Source organism: Camponotus floridanus, unplaced genomic scaffold, assembly GCF_003227725.1.
Source record: "Camponotus floridanus strain SB8 unplaced genomic scaffold, Cflo_v7.5 scaffold43, whole genome shotgun sequence".
In the NCBI taxonomy this organism is placed as follows: Eukaryota; Metazoa; Arthropoda; class Insecta; order Hymenoptera; family Formicidae; genus Camponotus; species Camponotus floridanus.
In genome coordinates, this window is record NW_020229581.1 from 554,354 (window position 1) to 577,775 (window position 23,422).

General features: G+C 30.8%; 2 protein-coding genes across 9 annotated transcripts in view; one reads left to right on the top strand and one right to left on the bottom strand.

Moving 5' to 3' along the window:
- Positions 1-9,415, top strand: part of LOC105258422 — a 209,292-nt gene extending 199,877 nt beyond the window's left edge. For 3 of the 8 annotated variants that reach the window (XM_011269654.3, XM_011269656.3, XM_011269661.3), the window contains 7 exons: positions 49-505; positions 899-1,166; positions 1,621-1,990; positions 2,186-2,475; positions 2,788-3,030; positions 3,320-3,470; positions 5,993-8,382. In XM_011269654.3, the coding sequence (XP_011267956.1) occupies positions 49-505; positions 899-1,166; positions 1,621-1,990; positions 2,186-2,475; positions 2,788-3,030; positions 3,320-3,470; positions 5,993-6,264 (2,051 nt within the window). In that variant the 3' untranslated portion in view covers positions 6,265-8,382. The other 5 variants (XR_003123258.1, XM_011269655.3, XM_011269659.2 and 2 more) reach the window with 5 other exon arrangements.
- A 2,843-nt stretch (positions 9,416-12,258) lies between these two features.
- On the bottom strand, positions 12,259-23,415 carry LOC105258424 (23 kDa integral membrane protein). The gene is made up of 5 exons (XM_011269662.3): positions 23,202-23,415; positions 14,238-14,435; positions 13,353-13,529; positions 12,929-13,123; positions 12,259-12,676 (listed from the first exon to the last, which is right to left on the bottom strand). Exons 1-5 carry the CDS (start codon positions 23,259-23,261, stop codon positions 12,602-12,604), a joined length of 705 nt encoding a protein of 234 aa, XP_011267964.1. The 5' UTR covers positions 23,262-23,415; the 3' UTR covers positions 12,259-12,601.
- Positions 23,416-23,422: the final 7 nt, after the last annotated feature.

Sequence of the window (23,422 nt, forward strand, 5' to 3'; positions counted from 1 at the left end):
TGAATTTTGAAAACTTGACTTGGGACTACTTGACCGAAACGTTCGTAGCGCAAAAACCCTCGGAGGAGGAGGGCAGCGAGAGTCCGGAGAGCGGTAACCGCGACGAGGGTTATTCGACCATGTCGAGCGACGTTCAGGGCGAAGGAACGCGTCAGGAACCTTCTGCGCGTGGCCTCGAGGATCTGAAGGAGGCCACCGACGAGACCGAAGCCGACGTGTCACCGGATGCGCGTCTCGTCGCTCTCGACGCCGGCGATCCGGATGTTCTCTTCCTACCTCTGAATCTCACAGTGGGCATCAATCCGCGTCACAGTTATCCGCCGACCAAGGATCTGCTACCGTATCAGCACGTGATGCGCAGCTTCTCCGATAGTCACCTTTGTCTCAAGCTCACTACCACCGCCAATTTCACGCCATACAAGCTGCCCAGTCCCATGGGTTCATCCTCCCTCTTACTGGTGGAGGAGGAGGGCTGGGACGCCGAGTATGTCCAACAATGGCTCAGGTTTGTTTGCGTATAATTGCTGGATTATGATGGCTTGATTAAGCAAACGGTGAGAATGAATGAGGAGAATATAAATTTTCTTTGATATAAATTTTCATTTTTTTTAGTGTTAAACTAATATACTATATATTATACAACTGTATATTTCATGTGTCATTAATCAATTTAGCATATTAATAAAAAATTCAATTATTAAAATCTGTATTCGCGTAAAAATATTTCAAAGATACATGCAAATTATTTTCACGTATTTATACAATTCGCGTCACAATACATAGCTACGTATTTTGCGAAACCAATTCAGTCGGAAGAAATCGTATCCTCTTCTATGAGTAGATTACAGGCATTCGTCGATTGAACATAAAACTGATTAGATCTCTGCGCGGATTTCAGGCTCGATGACAGTAGAAGCGCGCAACAACATCGAGACTTACTCGAATTGGAGTACGACAGAGCGGAGCTGGAAGATTGGAGCTTCTCCTTGTCTACGGAAGATCTCGTACAAAATGAATCCGCAATGTGGAAGGAGCAACCGACTGCTACAAACACGCCCGCTCTGCCGGCAATCAAGGAGCATAATCTCCTGGAATTGGAGGAGGATGCGAACGAGTGTCTGTGGAATGGCGCGAGCTATCTCGCTGATAGAACCGGGGGAGAGCTGGTACGCTTGTCAATTGCGATATCAATCGAGAGTTGACACATTTGCTTAGTTATTTAAATAATAATATCACTTATATACGCGAAAATTCACCAAAATTATGTTCTAATGAATATAATTACGCGTACTATTGTTTCAAATTAAATATTTATTATTAAAACTTTTTAACAGTTATTTAATATTTAATTTTGAAAATGTTTTTTAAATTATTACTTAAATAATTATTTGTCCTATTGATATTAATATTGCTTATATTTTTAAATTTTAAGGTGATTTTTATATTTTAATAAAATATAAAAATAAATATAAAAATCACTTTAAAAAATATAACTTTAGCATAACAGAATGACTTACTTTGAATTATAACTAAAATTAATCTTAATTGATGCGATGTTTCTTCAAAAAGTACTCTTCGCACAACTTTTGAATGATTCTAATATTTAACTTTCTATTACAGGTCGCGCTTTTAATGGACGCGAGAGCGACCGGACCCTGGCCATATGCTTCGAGTCCCGGTGCGTCTTGGAGCAGCGAAGAGGGAGTCTTAGAAAATTCGAGTAAACGTTCATCGGCGGCGCTATCCGGCTGCAGCGATGATCCTGATACTCCATCGATCGGTACTGATTTTACTAGGGATTTTTATCGATTAGTAAAGTTCGAGAGCACCAAAAGCTTGGCTAGCACATCATCCAGGAGCGGCAGACCACCGCCAGACAGAGAACAAGCGCTTCAAAGCGTCCTCTCCTTTATTGCTGAGCAACAGATGTACCTTGCGGAATTACCCAATCCCGTGGAAACACATAACGTCATGTCTCACTCGGCCGAAGGTAGGCTCTAATTATAATTAGTCGTATCTACAGTTAACTTTGAAAAACCGCACTATTCATTTCACATTCAAATTATCGTTGTCGTAATTATAAATGAGAAAAAATAAAAATATTTTAAAAAGATATGTTTTAATGGTAAAAGACTGCAAAATTTCAAATGGTGTAAAAAATATTAAAAGAGATTCTGGATACTAGTTACAGAAGTGAACGCTAACAAAAATGATTCCGCGGGGGAAGCCATGGTCACGGAAGTAGAAGGATCATGCGCAGAGAGCAGTAATAATCCTGGAAACGTAATTGAAATGAGTAACAACGACGAGTTACTCGATCAGATACAAGTACCACCGTTGGCACCTGAAGAGAGGATTGTAAGTGCTGTTTCGTGTAACGGTGGCATTTCATACACAACAGTAGCACCATCGGAATTAGGAGCCGTTCCTGAAGAAGATGAAGAGGTTGCAACTTCCTCTACACCCAGTACGGTTGTAAGTTTTTCAAATAATACGCGAGGTTATATAAAAAAAATTTTCAAAGAGTAATGTACAATTATGTATATTTTTCTTTCTTGGAAAAATAATTTTAACGAAAAATTTGCTTCACTGTTACTCGAATTTATTTTGCTTATTTTAATATTAATCATTAATATAATATTTAATACCGTGATAATATCGGATTAGTATTAATTTAATATTAATTTAGTATTAACTTATGTTTTTTGTATTTATATAAATAAAATCCATACTTTACTTTCTAGTAAAATGCCTTGCTGTAACAACGATTGCGTGATGTTCGCACAGGTCAGTCCGGCGCGAGCGACTCTTTTCGTGGAAGGTAGAGATCGAACATTGAGTTTTCACGAGCGCGCCACATCCAAAGACGTTATAGACGAGCTGAATCGTATGATTCGGAAAGGCGAGGATCACACCACCGCTATCACTAACAATGAATCGCAGGTAGTGCTGGAGAAATTGGATCTTGCTTGCTGCTGTCCAACAGGATGGGTTCACGTTGAACGCGATATTGACTTCACCGACCCTAAAGTAAGTTTCGTCGAAACACGAAATCCGTATTCTAATCGTAAATAAATTTCAAACGAGATAGCTAAATACATATATGCAATTGATACAATTATTTGTTCTATTATTTTGCTAATTTATGGATATAAAAATTCACATTATTGGTCATTATTAGAAACTATCTATTTGCTATCTATTTAAAATAATAATTTTTCAATTAAAGTTAAAAATTTTATAAATAAATTGTTTCAATTCATTGTCTCCATGTTTATTTTTACACGAAAACACCATTATAAGCAGTATTTCCATTTAGGCCAGAGCCAATCTCTTAGATGTGATGTTAGCAAGCAGCGAAAGTTCTTCGGCGACATCAAGTAGCGGTTCGGCAGGCAGCGACTCGGGGGATGAACCACCTGATTACCGCCACTTGCATAGATTACATCGATACCGACGACAAAAGAAAGGTATTTGTCCCTGGGTGACAACTATTTTGTAGACACTTTTATCGTGCTGTTTCTATGCATCACTATTCACCACCTTTTCGTGAAATTCATAATTTTTTATCAATGTCAATGTCCTATCGATAACCATTCTCATTATGCTTTTTTCTCTTAAACTTTTGGTGAAATTTACTAATCTCTAACATGTAGAAAGCTTAAAGTTAAAATATTTAATTAACAAGAATCTAACGTATATATTGCCTATGCAGAATATCTAAATTATCAAAAGTATCATTTTATATACAATTTAATTTTATAGATAAAAACTGCTACGCTGATTTTACATCAGACAGATAGTATAAAAAGTTAGTATAAAAACTAATATTTTAATTCTTAAGTCTCATATTATTTTTGTAAGATTTACACATTTATGTGTTTTATTTGCCAAACTTTATTTTATCACTATTAAATTAAGACCACGAGATGATAAATTAGATATTCTGATACGTATAGTTATATATTGTTAAAGAAAACAAGATTGATATGATTAATATGACTCTTCAGGAAATTCTGTGGGTGGTGTGTGAACAGTGCTTGCTTTTCTAAGCTTAAGGTGGCAACACGTCTACACTGCTAACTGCTACACCATTTCGTCACAATTGACACACATTTGAAATCAACGTCGCAACATCATATATCGCGTTATGCACTCACTTTAGCTGCTTTATTCTTGTCTACTCGATACTCGCAATCAATACGGTATACAATCACAGTACAATTCACGCTCGCGCCTAGTAGCCCTTTCGCTGTACATAGCCTTTTCCATATTTTCTGTTCAGATGGTAGCTCCTACGCGGTGTGCTTTGATTGTCACAAGAAAAGCTACGTAGTTCGGCTTAGTGACGATCAATTTCTATAAAAGCGACATGACCAATTGGGAGGAAAACATTGCCGCGCCGGAGAACCTATTTCGGCCTGAACTGAACCAGTGTACGCCTACAGCGGACTTAGACTATTGGTTTATTCTAACAGAATTATTAACCGGCAAAGAAAATGTTCCTGGCGTAGTGCCTTCACGCAATTCCATCTCTCTTCGTTTCGCGCTTATATATATTTGCGTGACCTATTTGGCACATACATTACCGTCCGAAAGTCTTGTGGACAAAATACAAGGATGTATTAAATAAAAGACTATTGATCATATATATATAAGAAGATATAAATCAAATGACAAAGAAGGAGATAATTGTGTAATCAAACGTAGTGCAATTATTTAAATATATTATCTAGTTTTATGGATAATAAAAAATGTATATAATTATCTGTTTAAAAAAGTGCAAATATAGTAAAATTTAAAATATCCAAAGACTTTTAGACGAGAATGCAAGTTGGAATGCAAATGTCTTTCAAAAATAAAAAAATTCATATATTGTACAAAACAACGGTGCAATATATAAGACAAATCTTGTACTGTAAAATGGAATAGTTCATCGCGTGGAATTGCGTCAGGGTAGATTGAATATAATTACTTTCTCTCTCATTGTACCACAAGCGAATAGAAATTTTCAAATCTTATTGGCATGTGCAAGACCGTTTCAATATCTTCATCTTTCTGACGCTTTACCTTATTATATGTTTGCCTGTATTTCATCATTCATCTCGCCGCACTGTCAATCATTTTTAACATCACAGCGCAAAAGTAACCAACTTGGGTGGATTCCTTTTTCCCAATTTCGTAACATGTAACATGCTTAATTACATATACGCGATTTTAATTATTATTATTTTCGAGCGAATCATAATCATGTCATAGAGTAAATTGGACAAATGGAAATTATTTTATCAGAAATTAATTACATATAAATTTTAAATGTTGTATTAATTCTCTAAACTTATATTTTTACAGATAAAAAAATATATATATATATATAATTATATTTTATAAATTTTAATTGGTTATCTGGCAAAAATAGTAAATTATAATATTTCAATGTATTAAAAATTAAATCATCATAAACATTAAATTATCATATTTCATTGTATTAAAAAAATTATGATAATTTAAAGTTCGAAATTAAAATGTATATATATATATAAATTTTTAAGAATGTTAATATGTAACTTTTGTCTATTGTAATCGATTATATGCGCACACAATTTGTCCGATTTACATTATGTATCATCCATTCGGTCGTGCACCCGCCAAAAATACCTAAATTCCGAATTTAAAAAAAAAAGTCTATGGAAGAAAGAGGTGAAACCGGTGCGGTGAAGCGACGGCGGAGAGGTGATAGGCGATATATACGAACGGATAAAGGAGATGTAAAAAAGAAAAAGAAGGAAAGAAAAAAAAGAGAGAGGGTGAGAGAGAGAGAGAAAGAGAGAGAGGGAGACGTGAAAGAGAGTGCTAAGCCGAGCTACTCTGTGTCTGCTAGAGCCGGTATAGAGAGAAGAGAGAAAGAGAAAGAGCGCAAAATCGAGTCGATCGAGTGAAGTCTGAGAGCAGCATCTGTTGACCCGCTGCTGTGTGCCCTTGGTTTCTTCAGCGTCGGCGGCCCAGGCGCACCGCGTCCTCCGGTTGTCTACTTGGGGCTCGTCCCGGCCGTCCATCATCGGTCGCGGTGATGACTTCTTCGTGCGTTATGGGGACAAGGAGCGTGAGGCGGTGGCCTCCTTCGACTTCCTCGACGAGTTCGTCGCGGCGACAATGGCGGCTCCTTCCTCCTCGCTCGGCTCGGATGGCAGCCCCGTCGACCTAGATGACCTCGCGCCGACTGCCGATCTCAACAGCGACATCATGAAGCTTTCGCCACTTTAGGAATGAAATAGCGGATCCATTTTGTAGAACACAGCAGCTATTTCCTAGATGCGCGCACGCGAGCCTTTTCCAATTAAAAAATCAATCCAGCTATCTTAATTCTTTTGATATTGAATAATCTAACTTTGTTTCCATTCTTTTCTATAACGATAATATTTCTTATTTTAACCGTGTTAAATTCTCTATTTTTATTTTTGACATGTGTAGAAATGAGAAAATTATAATTTTAAATATTCAAAGTTTGAAAAATACTATCGTTCAATAAAGGCTCGCGAATTCACTAAATGCGACATCATCATAAGTTTGCTTCCTGATTCCGCCAATTATAGAGAATCAAAATGACGAACCATCTGATAGTCTGATCCTATTTAACGCAGTAAAAAATAGAGCGATAAGTAACTATTCGCAACCAATGTTACTATTTTTTTTGCTATCGACGAATATCGATTGTTTTGAAATATTAGGCCAATATCGTTCACTACATGAACGCCATTCATTTATGATGAAGAATAAGAACAAATCATTATCCTACAATGTTTTCGACGCCGCGTTTCGAGTTTTGAAATATTATATAATCGTGTGGATTTTCTTTTATCACATAAAATAATCGAAAAACTCAAAGTGTCACGTATCGAGATAAATTTACGATTTAAGACAAGAGTATCTTGTCTTTTTCTCTGCGAGCTTCCTCTTACTCAAAATACAAATAACTCACTATGGTACAGTCGAATGTAAAACAGAAAAATGAAAGATCACTAAAAACAAGTTGGTCCAAGCTAGATCTTAGTTAAATTCAGGCTGATTCCTAGTTGAAATTCAACCTGCGGATCGAGTTAAATATCTATTTCTAATATTTTCAATTTGAAATACTTTCAGCATGAAATCCGAACGCATAAGTTTTGTGTTACATTCGCGCTGTACTTTGGTACGTTAAATAAAAAGGATCTATTAATGAATATGTGCGGATAAATATTAGTCAAATAATTAATGATAAGGATATGTAAATTGTAGTCGACTTGTGACATTAAAATAGCGTGTATGGCGGGCATGAATTGCCACGATTGGAAGGTCCTCGAAGGAATGAACGCACACTAGCGTCATAGATATAGTTGGTAATCTTTATACAAATATTTCGAATATTTGATATCACGATTGTTAGAAAGATGCAAGATCTTTCTGATAGCTTGAAAAAAATTAGGTAACAAAATTCTCTTATAAATATTGGACTTGTCAAAAAATATGTTATATTTGAATTTCTTTTCGCAACGAACTAAAAGATCTAATGAAACAAAGAAAGAATGTTTGATATTCAGAATTTTTTCCACTGAGAATTGAAAAATTTCGACAAACTCCATGAATTTAATATTTAAAAACTAATGATATTAATTAATTGGCATTAAACTATCAGAAATCTTGAATGTGATTAAGAGAAATGTCGTTTCTATCGAGAATGATGCATTTTAAACGACATAGACTGTTATTGAATCATTGTGATGACTTCCGGAGAAATATATATCGTAGCGCGGTCACCTTCCAAAGTGAGCTTAGAGAACGTAGATTAAGAGGTAGTTGTCGATTTTCTATGAACTGCTAGGTATTTTATACTCCTTTACTCCCTCCTACCTTCCGATCCCGTCTTTAATCGTCGAGCGTCAAAAGTTTCGCGAAGATCGTTCATCGTTAATTCGATCTACGCGCAACAAACTATTTTCTTCTGTCCTTAGAAATAAGAACGTAAACGAGCCTGTAAATTTCGCTTCCGAACTTTGTAATATAGTAGATTGTGAGGAGTGAAAGAGAGATAGAAAAAGGTAATCTTACATAGAGAAAAAATAAAATAACAATTACTTTGTCGGGTGACTGAAGGGAGCACTTCGATGTAATTTGTACGAAAGTCGTCGCTCCGAGACGACTTTTGAGTAATACGTTTGATCGAATTATAGGCATAATATCATTAGTATATACATAAGTTTAAGATAGAGATCAAGATTATTTTACACGTAGCTATATCAGTATGACAAGAGTACGAGGATCAATATTCAAGGTGGATGGAGGCTGCATGGACGTCGAAAGTTGTTCTATATTTGCTCGCGTTGCTGCTGTTCTAGTCAAGCAAGTGAGACCATCAATTAATCTCTCCCTTTTTTTACAATCTTGTCACTTTTATCATTACATTATGTTGTGTAAATGTAGTTCCTCCTCATTCGTTTAACGAACATTAATATATAAAAAAATATATTTGAATAATTTAGAATGAAATTTAATCTGGAGGACCTAACTCTTTAAATATATTTCTTCTTTAAATACAATATCTTCTTTCAAATGTTTTGCAAATCTATGAAAAAATCACTTTTTCTTAGGAGCTAAAAAAATTAAATTATCCTTGTGATATACATTATCCTATACGATCAAATATATATACATATATATTACTGTTATTATTTATTAAATAAGATATGGATCTAGTAAATGATGAGAACATCTCATTGATTATGTGAGAAAGGATGTATTTTTTAATTTATATCGATTAATCAATGCTAATTAGCAACTATCTTAATGCGCAAAATTACTTCCAATAGAATACGCTATTGCTATGCTAATTTAAATCAGGAGAAAAAAATCGTGATTTATTTTAGTCATTATATTTTAATACCGATAAAATGTAAAACTGGTTGTAAAGGAGAAAAATTCTTTTTTTAGGTAAAAAAACTTTCGTCCTGCAGCCTGAAGTGAAAATAATAGACTAACGACATAGCTTTAAGATGTTTGTAAGTTTTACCTGGGGACCGTATGGCCCCAGCTTTATTCCCGGTCGCAGTAGCAGCAAAGTCAAATGATAATTGTGAAATGGAGAGTGATTTTTGCTGAACGACACGATGTACATAGTATGTATTATAGCTCAAAACGCAGATGTAAGCAATCCTCTCTTGAACTTAATAAATAACGACAATATATGAACGTAAAAAGAAAAAAAGCATCTGAATTGTCGTCTAAATTCTTGTTGTTTATTTATTGTTATGCAAAATTGGATATTTAATTTTATTTCGCAGCGACAGTAGAAACAACAATAGTAATTGTATGTACATTATAGATCGAAAACGACGAGATAAATAATAAAAAATAATCACGACAACACAATAGTTTAGTATTGTGTAAATATTTTAATTTCAATTCAATATAGCAAATTGTGTTATTTTAATTATCGTCAAAAGATAATAAATAATCTCTTTATATTGATTAAAAATGAGAATTGAGCTTTGAGAAAAAATATATTCTCCTACGAAAAATATCCTTTATAATATGATTATATATAAAGATAATAATCAGTCAAAATTTAACATCTTAGAATTGAAATAAATAATGTCAAAATTAAAAAAAAAACAGATTTTTCAAATCAATACAATATCATTGTATTGTATAGTCATTCGCTCTACATAATACTAATTAATTTAATCTCAAAACGTTGAATTAATTCGCGATGTAATTTTTTTTTATTTTGGACGTGCTGATTTTAAATGTAATAAATTAATTTGTGCGCAAACAAGAATACAAGAAAATTGAAAAAATTGATTTACAAATTAAATTAGTACAATTTCGGATATTTACGCGATAAATGTCGCTAAAAAAGTGCGAAAATATTAATATCGATATTATTACATCATTGCGTCAATCAAATGTCAATTTTTTTCGAATATTTACCGTGAGATAAATACTAAATATGTGTAACAGAGATATTGGCACAGAACAACACATTGATTATATTCCTTGCATCTCTCATTCGTATTAATTGTGCTAATCGCGAAAACAAGAATCTACTCACATATAGAACGCATTTAATAAATTATTCGATCGCGATACACGATGAGATATCAATAGAACTGAAATAAAATTATAATAATGATCAAGGAAGCAATCTAATAATTCGTAAACATAAAAATTACATCTGATATTTCAGTTTCAGCATTTGTCAAAAATGCTGGGAATAAATATAGACGTTATTATTGCAGACGCGCGGATAGAGAGATATTTACTTACAAAATAAATGAGGAAGATCTACTCTGTGCCATCCTGATTCTTGATTCCGTAGAGGGCACGAGAAATTACTTGAGTGAAAACATTACACTAAACCACTTGAATTCAATAAAACTCCATTTCGTTTGCCACTTTGTTAACGATATTATGCGACGCAACCGGGCGGTTTGAATTTTAACTGTTTCCAAATTCAAGTCTCACACGCATACGCGCCATTCACAAGTCCGAAGATAGTCGAAAGAACAGACAGGCAACATGAAAGTGAGAAAAATGGACGCCATTCTAGGTTAGGAAAATGTCCCTAAACAAAAGAGATGATTGGCTGGGCCATGTTGTCATCATCTTTTTGAATAAAGAATGTGTTCAGGAATTATTACCAATTTGTTATTAGACATCTTTATTCATTGAATATTAGCAATTTCGAAACACAAGATGAAATATTTTAACTTAAAATAATGCAAATATATATATATATATATATATATATATATATCAAATATATATCATTATTTTATGTCCCTCGCATTTTCATATTTTAAAAATTTTGATATATTCTATAAGTTTAATACAATAAACACTCACCCTTTGTTTACTAATTTAAATATATATCTGTATATCTTTTTAATTTTTTAAATATATATATCGCAATACAAATGTTGAGCTAATGATTTATATATAGAGCATATTAAAATGCATATTTTACAAAGACATAATGTACCGCTTTTAAATATAAAAAATACAAATGTAAGGAAAAAATCATAATAATTATAGTATGACACAGTATTCTTATAGTATTTTCATATTTGTTAAGAACTCGCACGAATATATTTTTTCATTCAGTTACTGTTAAATGCTAAAATTTTTAATAAAAAGATTCACAGAAAAGAAAGCAAAATGCTAAAATTTTTAATAAAAAGATTCACAGAAAAGAAAGCAACGGATAAAAAAGAAGAGAAAGAAATAAAAAGATAAAAAGATTTTGAATACAAGGATTTAAAAAAATAAAAATAATAAAAATGTTAAAAAATAATAAAATAATAAAAAAACAATAAAAATGTCGGTTTAAAAAAACAAAAATCGATCGTGAGCTTGTCTTCTTTTTATTTATTTAATTAATACAAAATTAGTACAAAACTGGACATAATTTATTTCGCAAGAGCAATGGTAATTGTTTATGCGTTTATATTATATAAAAAAACGGTAAAATAAATAATACGCTTAATATAAACAATCCGACAATGTAAGATAGCCTATTAAAATTTAAGAACTTTATTTAAACAATTATATAGCAAGCCCAGTTTTATATATACGCTTTATCACCGCGTCTATCGCTAAAATATTATATCAACGTACGTTCTTTCATTTGTTCGTTTGTTTATTGCGTGCAGACACGGCGATATATTCTCTTAGATAAAGTAACTTTTATTATAAGAGAAAAATACATAAATTTATATAGACAATATTTGTACATTAATATATTGTGCTGTACAAACAAAGTGAATTTTATGTAAAGGCATATTTGAAAATTCCATGTTTTCTTAACAGACATATTTGAAATTTCCATGTTTTCTTAACAGTGATGTTAAATCTTTTCTGCAGGTACAATCTTGTAATTCATTATATCTCTCTGTAATATTTCTAAAATATTATCACTCCTCTGTAATAGGTACACCAAATACTTTTGTTTAAAACTCGAACTAACGATTATGAAATACGATCCCTATACATTAAATAATTATATTATATATAATTACATATATACACGTATATATATATAATTATATATAATTAAATATTTTAGTTTATTTCGCATTTATCTAATTATTATCGAAAATAGGTAGGAAAAATGTGAGTCAAAGCGATACCATATCAAAATAATATAATTGTATAAAATTTTTATAAAAGAAAAAAAAATATTTAACCTCAGTAATCATTTACGGTCATCGCCAGATCCGTACGTCAACTTCTATGTTAAATTTTTAATGTAGAATTTAAGTTCTTCAAGTTAGAAAGTAAAAATATATTTTATTGAAATTGATATGTTATCTTTATGCTTTAGTTATGATTTACAACGCGCAAAGAGACTCGAAAGAGAAATATAAAGAGACACTTTTTTGCTCCATACTTGTTTTCTGCCCGGAAAGAAAAAATAATTTAATTTAATTTAATCTATTGTGTATGGAAAGCGTAAATATTTTATCACATTTTATAGACGAATGTACGCTGACGGTAATAGATAGGTAAAAACGTTGTTGCGTATGTTATGTTTCCCGCCCGCGGCGATGTCCTTCGCAATGCTCCATTTTTATACACTGTAGCCTCTGCGTTCGGCGTTCTTTATGGAATTTGCCAGACATAGCGCGAAGATGATACCGATCAGCTGAGAAAAAATTGAATAACACGCACATACAATTAATGCAAAATAATCATGAGGATAAATGAAAACTGATAAGAACACAAATTTATACGTTTGAAAACTTAAAAGAGAAACTCTTTTTTGAGCTCAGATATAAAATTATTAAAATTATCTTTTGTCATATCTCTTTTTCAGTTATTATATCTTTTCGATACATATAAGATAATTTTCTAGTTTTATTTAATCTCTTTATAAACTCGCCCGGGATTTATTTACCTCAATTGCAGCGATACCCAGAGCGATGCCACCTACTATCGCGCTTGCATATTTAAAGAAATCTTTTAGTGCGATTACGCAACCTCTGTGGTAAGCGTCTTGCTGGTGGCAAGTGTCACTCGAATTTTTACCACAGCAACTTCCCGGAATATTTCCGTTGAAATCATTATAGCTGTCAACACCACAACATTCCAGCTGCAAAAATTCATTTTACATAGAAATACATAGAAATATTGATTATGTATAAATCCAAAAACATATTCATTTAAACTATTTTCAATGTTACATGCAGTTATTATATTCAAGATCTCTAATAGTATTTTACTAAACTACAAGCTGAGAGCGCCAAAAATTTGAATAATAATGTAACGTGATATATTGTTTTGTACGTGTAAAAAACTATTATTTCAAAAGACAGTCTTACTTCTTTTTGTATCAAATTTACTAATTCCTTTGTCTCTTCCGAGGAATTGTATTTGTCGAAGACTTTTGTCTTATATTCCTCCTTGAAATTGATCTCGTCAGCATTCTTCAACGCAACAAACGTGTAGATCGCAATAGCCACTTGTATAATCAGGATTGTTAAAAGTAAAGATGCAAACTATATGAAAAACATATATTAGATAAAATTGTCACATATTAAATGATTATGCTGTTTGATTCAAATAATAATCACGTGTTGTTTAAGAAACATATTATTACAAAAACGTATTATGACAAATATATTCTTGAAATAATAGATAAATAAAAACAAATAAATGGATAAATAAAAACTGAATATAAAGACACAAATCGGAAAATGTAATAAATTTCATTCGCGTTTCAATTCTATAAAATTTCTATAATATTTTCAAATTTATAAATATATTAAATTTGATGTTTTATTTATATAACCAAGAACTGAATCAGCTACATCAAAAATTAATAAATAACTTTTGAGATTTATTATTTGACATTATGCAAAACAGTCTTTTAAAATATAAAATTAATTTGTGTGAATAAGAAAAGATTTATCTCGTAGAATTAAAATTTTTGTTTTCATAAATTTTTGTGTACTGTCAATATAAAAAAGGCAATTTGATATAAAAGTATTTGTAACTTTAAATTATATTCTATTTAAATTATATTCATAATAAAGTAAAGATTTCAATTCACAAAGGTTAAAAGTGCTTTGCGCAATATCAAATTTATGAATCTTGAAATATATTAGATTTATTAACTTTCGACATAGTTCAGTGACCTGTCCAGTTTCTTAAATTAAAATATATCAATGTAAGTAAAGATAAGTCGAGATTGCTGGATGGTTTACCGTGATGACCATGCAATGACTCTCGCGAATCGCTCCGCAGCATCCGAAGAAGGCGATGATAAAGATGATACTGCCGATGACGATCAATGCTATCGATTGGAATGTAAGATTATCAGTGAGCCCGTCCATTTCGTTGATATACTTTTTATCTTCTATGTGAACAAGAACGCCCACGATCAAGATGGCCAGACCGCATAGCTGCAATAAGAGATTTCGTATTTTAATATCATTATATATATCATCGTCATATATTTACAATACTTTTCTATATTTTTTACAATTTAACTCTCGTTTCGCTATTTTATTAATAATTTTATTATATATTTTATTTTGTTAATAGCTAATAATGTAATTCTTGTTATGCAAGATAAATATTATTTCACGTTTTTTTAAATGGACATTAATGATTATGATTATATTGTTTATATAAAAATTACAATATGCTTAGATACAATATGCTTTATTATTACATTAAAAATATACGATAATGTGAATTATCGCAGACATTACATAAAGATTAAAACAATATATTACGGAATTTATATTATAAATATAAAACTTTGGAGTTTAATATACATTCGCAAATATAATTGTTTTTTCTAAGCAATTTTCAATATATTTACATGCATTTATGCAGTATTTTTTATTTCGTTACTAAATATATAATTATTAATGGAAAACCAAACATGCAACATATTTTAGAATAAGTTTGGCTACTCGATTACTGATTACTGTTGTAATCAGATGAAGCTATTGTTGCCAAGTGTGCGTTCCACATTGTTGCCCAATAATATGAGATAGAAATAGGTTGTATAACTGAACAAACAAACGTTTATTAATATTTACGTTAAACGTTCTCAGATATCTGGAATCGTCCTTGAAACATTGACTACGTGTTATTTTTATGTGTTGCTGTGCTATATAGTCGATCTTGAGATCACCACAGGTGAACTAATGCACTTATTCAGTACGTAAGTAAAACGACGAATGTTCTAATAATAAGTGCGTTGGTTCGATCGATTCAATGTCTCTAATAACTTCCGTCCTAGTTTCAGATCAATCAGAACTACATTGTAAAGTAACATCGTGTATAAAATGAAAAAGCATATGGGAAAGCAGAGCTGAAGAAAAGGGCAGAACAATTCTCAGAATAATGATGATCAATTGGAGTCAATTGGAGGTTTATTAGTAAATTAATTAAAAAAGCGATAATAACCGCTAATCAATTGTTTTCGTTACAATGTTAATTAAGTTTGATTTTATTTAAAGATTCGCTAAGCACGACGATTGTGACGTTTGCACTTGGTTGGGAAACACTGCTATAGAAAATGCGATCTTTATTGCCGTGATATATTGAAATTATCGAAATAGTATAAGTGTCGTGTGCATGTGAGCTGAGATGACATCATCGTGCGGATTCATTCTTGTAGAATTAATTGCCTCCAAGATTATACATGCCGACAACGGTGCCGACATTGTCCCCACAAAAGGTTTTCACAGAAACAACTCGTACTTCCGTATTTTCATTACAATAGCCTCAATTTCGAGGTTGTCGTTCAATATAAGCGTGAAATCTCGACTTGAAGTAATGTTTTTATCTAAATTCTTGTTACACAGAAAAAAATAAGTGTCAAATCAAAACTTATATACTTAAACTAACGCATTCATTGTTTCGTATATACGCAACAATTTATAATCTTCTTAGAAAAATAATAATTTAAATTTCAACAATATTATAGTCTTATTTTAATATTGTAATTGTTACCTCAAGAATATATAATTATTTAATTCTACCTTAAGAAAATTATAATATTTGATTTAAAAATGTTATTTTTTATCTAACATTGTTTCTTTTCCATGCAAGAAAAATTAAATCTTAAATCATAAGAATATATTTTTCTTGATTGAACTATATAAAATGGCTTCATTCAAGTAAGCAATTATTCAAGCAATTATATTTTTTTTTATTAACGCAATATAATCTCATTTTAAGGTTTCCATGTTAAAACTAAATATATTTTCAAAAAGAGAATGTTCTTTTTTTTTCTGTGTAAGTGTTGCTGTGTAAGTTTGCTTTTTTAACATTGAATATACGTGAGATTTGAAGAAAAAACGAGAATTTTTCATGCGGTTATTGTATGAGGATCGATAAGAAAGGTATCGATCGAACACTAGAGAGGATAAGGTTTAAATTAAATATTTGCCCACATCTAGAAAACAGGTTGACAACGCAGGTTGACAACGCAGGTTGAAAATAGGTTGATTTACCTCATTGCATAATAGATATTTATGCAAATAAATCTAGCCTAATGAAATTCTAGCCTAGAGAAATTGTAATAAAAGATACAAGACAACGTATAATAATCTTATAGAAATTTTTCACGCTCCTCTTTGATAAATTTAATATTGATTTTAAAGGTACTTGAAGCATAACATGTAGATAATACGATAAATAATTTATCAAATACAGACTTTTTTTATATATCGCTTGTTAAAATTAAAAAGAATAATTAATAATATCTAAAATACATGTATCATAAAATGTCTGTAGCATCGCAGATAACAAACATGAATAACAATTAATCATTATCGATAAGAAATCGAAGAGAATCTTATTTTCAGAATCATGTTTCGCAGAACAAATTTTAATTTATTTAACTTTAAACAAATAAACGTCAACAAGTTTCGTAACTTTACAAATATAATTGTTTTCTTAAAACATATCTATAACAATAATATAATACGATTTTTTGGTATTCACATACTATTTCATTTTCATCTTTCGTAAAATTTCAGAAAATGTATGAAAATAAATAATTAATTTCATAATAAATTTAGTGCGAAAAGTTTTAATCTATCAAAACAATATAATAAGTTACAGAATAGATGCAGCCAAGGTATATAACGCTATAATTACGAAAAATTATACATTGGGAAGTGCTCATTAGCATCGAGAAATCTGATAGAGAATGAAAATTACAAATTACAACGTTAATGAAATGCACATGATATACAGGAAATTCGCGCACAGAATTATACGGAAATAATGCGCAACGTGATTTCAACCTAAAGCAACAGAAAGATAATGAATTAATAAATAGATAAAGAAAGATAATAGCTTTTCATCATCATTCAAATCATTATCGAAACTGTCTCATTTTTATCATCATCGAAATGGTAAAAAGCTGATAAGTAGCAGACTTCATCACCAGCCAAAAATGAAGATAATACCATAAGGAAGAGATACCTTTTATTGCAAAAAAATAAAGGAAAATAATCAATGTTAGAAATATTTAAAAAAAATTTCTTTTTAACAATAGAAAAAATTATAATATATTCTCTCTAATCTAACAATGAGAGTAATAGTGATTCTTCTAATTATTTTTATTCTGGTCTGATATTGATTATTCAAGTCTGATTTGATTATTATAATTTAATAGAAGTAATTTAATAGAAGTAATTAATTTACAAGGTATCGCAATGTATTAATTTACAAAAAAAATATTTCAATACAAAAATTTGGAAGTTAGCTTAATTCATAAATAAAATTCTAATTCTTAAAGGCAAATCATAATCCTATCTTTTCTCAGAATGATATGATTGTGTTCGGGATAAACATATCGCGTAGATAACATTTCACTATAATTAAATATCGTTAATAATCAGAAACAAACATGTTATAAATATAATCGATAAGATGGCATATGATATTCATGCTATCCATAAAAAGAAATCTAGAAGACATTTAAAAAAATATTAGAATACCAGAATTTTAACTGCACAAAGTGTAAAATTATTTTTTAATGCAAATTACATCGTTTATTAATAATATTTAGTTTTCAGTGTATATTATTAAAAGTAAAATTAATTTATCACTCAAAAAAAATCTGTATGGCAAATTAATAAAATAAATAAGATTCATTACTTATGTGTTCTGAAAATATTGTCGATCACTTTTTTATGTGAAAAACATTAACTGTATTAGATTATTATAATCTACCTTCAAAGTCAAGTAGGTTTCATATCTATTTCCAGATAAAACATTCTCGTGAATTATTCTGGGAAACAAAATTGTCGAATACATCAGTTTTCCTGAACCAATTTCCACTCAATATACGGTCACATTGTATGAAGTTGCGTAATTAATCGCGAAAATTGCAAAATAACTGATAACGATATCTCTGTTGCCACAGCTTTTCACGAAAGAATACGCAAAAAAAAAAAACGATTATGCGCGCAACAGGAAATGTATACATAAGCACTACAATAAAGTAACATCGGACATCATTTTTTGTCATATTTTCAAGAACATAAAGAAGTTTATATAACAAAGCATTGTTATAGGTATTTAAGCATACGCAATTTTTATCATTAAATATGTTAAAAGAAAGAGAAATGAGAACATATCGTGAATTAAATTATTCAAAAAAATATGTTTTATATCAAAGCATCAAAAAATGTTTTTTTTTATGTATATAATGGTATATTATATATATATATATATATATATATATATAACGGCAATATTTTATGTAAATATGATACCTACTTCTAATTAATGCTTGTTTAATTATTAATAATTACTTAGCACAACGTGATGTATTTTTTGCGTATAAATTACGCAAATAACTTTTAGTTGCTTCATCATTTGAATAATTAAAACAATATTATTATTAAATAAATATTTATAAAATAGAAAAAATAGGACAAAATTGAAAAAATATAATCATGATAATAAAAAAAAAACGAGATAAGCAATGTTTATGTGCTCGTTATGTGATAAAAAGAATCTAATGAAATTACATCATTTACATTTACGAATGGATCGTTAAATAATCATAGAATGATTCCATTCATGAATAAGTGTCGATATTTAATTAATTTGTAAGCAGATTGTTTCCTTGCCTTATCAAGACAGCTTCTAGACAATGCTTCGAGCTATCAATAGAAAATTTACATAAACAATGATATTTCTCAATATGCAATGATGTATGATTTGTCTCGGTGAATGACTACAATTACGAAATTAAACGAACATGTTTTGTAAAGGAGGTAAATCATACATTTAAAAAAAATTAATTTGCAAGAACAAATCAGAAAACAAATGTGAGAAGTGAGCAAAATCGCTCTTAAAAAAACAACTATCTTTCTCTTGCAATTATCTAACTTTTTCGTTACAAATTCTCTTACAAGGAAGTTCACAGATATAAACGTCATTTACTGTGTAAAAAATTTATCGATTTATTAAGAATAAAAGACACAAAAAAAAAACGAAAACATAAAGATTTAGATTTGAAAAAATGGAACTTTAATTCTTCAAATATGGGAAAATAATAAGTGTAGGAAAAAAAGAGCATATAAAACTTCGGATCAAAAATAAGATTCTCGAAACAGAAATTGGAAAATATCTGCTTTCTAAACGAGTATGAAATTTGATATGTAATTAAATCTCACCATAAGCAAATTTCGATTCAAAATTATTTTCAAATTTATTTGGAGATAGAATGCCTGTCATGTTTAATATTAATAAATAACTACTGACTTAAACATAATGATAGATTACTCTTAATAGTTTCTTAATCACAAATGCTTCTTGATCAAAAAATGCTTCTTAGTCATTCCTATTATATATTACTAATCATTAGGAATGATGAGTTGGATTGATACACTTTTAATCATAGTTTCGTTTCTCATTAATTCTTGGAAAATTTCTTACGCGATCAATTATCTATGCTCTTCTTTTTATTAAATAAAATAAAAGAATATCTCGCGGCAAGAAAAAGATAATATTTGTCTTCGGTCTATTGCTGCTGTTAAAGTATGCGTGCATAGCTGAGCAACGAGATCATGTCTGCTAATTTTAGTCACTCTGTATATAAAAGTCTAGATTACTTCTACGAGACAAATGAATCGTCTATCGTTGATATACGACAGATAAATAATGCAAACGAGACAATGTTAAACTTCAGCGAACAAGAATGTAATGATAAACAATATCTTAAGCAATTATTAAGTCAATTAATTTAATATATTTTTTTTATTATTAATTTTATTTATTATGAGAATCTGCTCCAAGTGTAAGATGTGAATAATTATGCCTCAATATTATATCGGACAATGAAATTATGTATTTATAATATCGAATTTTATAACATTGTATTTTAATTGATAAAATTCAACTTTTAAGATAATGTATCTAGCAGATATTTTTCCCTTCGATGCGTAATTATATATTAAATTTATGACGACAGATTGGAAGAGAAAATAGCAAAATAATATAAAACGCAAGATTTTACGACAATTGTACAGCTTTAACTAGATCATCTCGGCTCCTCTTCGTTGGGACGCATTTTTGACGCATAATTATTAATTTTAGCGTTAGCTCATTTTTACCATCATGTATCGATTTTTGGATAAAAGAAAAAGATGAAACGGGAGAGAGACGCCATAGTCTCTTACAAGATCTTTTGTCCTTCAAGAGAACGAGTTTCGCGGATGTTTGGTAAAATTCAATGTACGACGACTACGACTATGTGAGAAGGGAGAAAACAAGAGGGGAAACCTTGGGAGCAGTAAGAAACGACCATTGTGACCAGACCATGGCAAGCCAACCGAGCGGAAAGGAAGATCGTAAAGGAGTATCCCCTCGATCGTCATCATGAAGTCCTCGTGAATGTGTGTATTGAATGAGAATCTCCCATAAAATTCCGTCATCGATTAATTGAGAATATTATCCGCTAAAGAAAACAATATATCCGTCTCTTTTCCTAAATTGAGGTCAGTTTCCTAAATTGAGGTTTTCTTGCGAAGAAAATGTTACGCAATCATAGAGTTTTTAAAGAAAATGTTACGCAATCATAGATTTTTAAAGAAATTACATGACTTCAAAAAACTTCATTAATGATATTTTAGTAAAACGAGATAGACGTATCTCTTTTTCTTTTATTTTTCTAGACACGTATTAACATGCATATTTCTAGACACGTATTAACACGCATATGTCTCGGTTTTTTTTTTATTCTTTCACTGCTCTTCATCTTTCACTCAGACCTCTCTCAATGAAATTGCTTCATTTTTAAAGTCAGAAAGACGAAAAAATATTATGAATTCTACTGCTAATGATAACAGAATTAATTGAGATAACGATGAATTTAAAAATTGATTTTATCGATTGATAAGTAAACAATGGCAATATTGATGACTGATTGTCTTGCAATTAGTCATAGGCATAATAACAAGAAGTATAAATTATATTTTTCTCTTCTGCTTTAAAATAACATTATACGAAGTAAAATAACATAATATAATGTAAAATATAATGTAAAATAACATTATATGAAGTAGATAAAAAATACGTATAAAAATAGGTATAAGGATTTGACTTTCGATTTTCTCTTAAATCAAACTGCTATAATTGTAAATTTTTTGTAAGCAATGATCATCAGATAAATGTTATTGATAACGTGCAAACAGAGATAAATTGATATTCGCAATTGAAAAATGTTGTGACAGGTGCACGCAGGAGAGATACATATGTGTAACACGTTAGATTGTGGCGTTACATGGTTTTATATCAACCTTGGTTTTTCTTATCGCTATGAGTCAGTTGCGTTTACACGAAGACAATATTTATATGTATACTAGAAGCTGACTCATAAACATGATCACACCTCTCTTTTTCTCTCTGTCTTTTTTGCTCTGCAACATATTTATATCCTAAATATTTTGTTCTACGTTCAAATGTCTCCACAATAATGGAGCCATTAGATGTCCTTTACAAGTCATTAAGTCGTTAGATATTTAACAGGAAGCCTAAAAGCATACAAGAAAATAGAATTACATGATCTCTCATATGCTTATTGCAAATTGCTTATATATGGTTAATAACCATAAACGACAAAAGCAAGTCAAACGCTTACATTTTTTATTTAAAAAAATTTTTTATTCAATGAAAAAAGCAAGACATTGATACACTACTGAAGAAAAAATTGTTAACTTAGTAAATGTATTTAGTTAACATTTTTTTAATTCGAATATTTAAATATTTAATTTAAATATAATGTATTTGATTTAAATATTTCGATTAGAAATTATTAATTAAACGCATAAATTCAAATTATTAATTTTTTTCCTTAATTCTCTGTGTACAATTTTAATAAATATTTAACATGTTCAATATGTTTTTTTTACATGACACAACACTTGTAAAATTCCAATGTAAGAATAATTTTTTCCTTATTCTTTTACAAGAATAATCTTGCGATCTTATCCGTTCCACGAATAAGAACGCACACAGGAGGAAGCATATAAAAAAATTAGAATGGTCCTCTTATTAACGTGACAATTGCAACTGTCACGCATGCAATTACGGGACAGGACACGCGATTCACGTGTCTCAAGGACGAGAGCACATAAGACTGAGCAACAGCATCATCGACGAATTCGCGGAACGAGCGAAAGTAAACAAATGTCTTACTTATATATACAAGGAGTGGCATGTATTACGTAAAATTGTATACTTTCGCATGCGCATTTATAGCGCTAGATGCGTCGCCGTTCAATTTTGATTATCGAGCACGATCTTCGAAAGCACACACGATACGAAGACGTTTATTTGTGAAGATTTGATTAGGCCTTTAAAGGTGCAATTTCATTGACGCTAAAAAATAGCGTCAATGAAAAGGCCACTTAAAAGGATTCGCTGCAACCGAATCTCAGAAACCTGGATTCTTCAAGCAGCTCGAATGAATGGAAATTGTTGGACTTATACAATGACTTTATAATCGCTAAAGACAGAGAGATAAAAGGCCTCTAATGTCACCGTTTTACTTTTACGCGCAATAATAAATAGACGGTTTTTCATGCTGGTAGTTACCGCTAAAAAACGACAGACACGTCCTCTTTACTTTCGTAAAGTTATGGCGTCATAATGACGCCCTCTTTCTCTTCCTTTTCTGAACTTACCGCAAAGATGAAGTTAAATATGAAGAGGAGGTACTTGATCATTCCCATTCCGCACCCCATCTTGATTGTTGATTCGTTTAATTCAGTGGTTCACGTAGAGGAGAAACCGCTTTGCGAGGACGATAAATCAGGACTCCGATCGGAGGCGGAACGGACTCGTTCACGACACACCTTGACGCGATCGGCGGTTCGAATTTAACTGACTCTTCCAGTGACGCTTT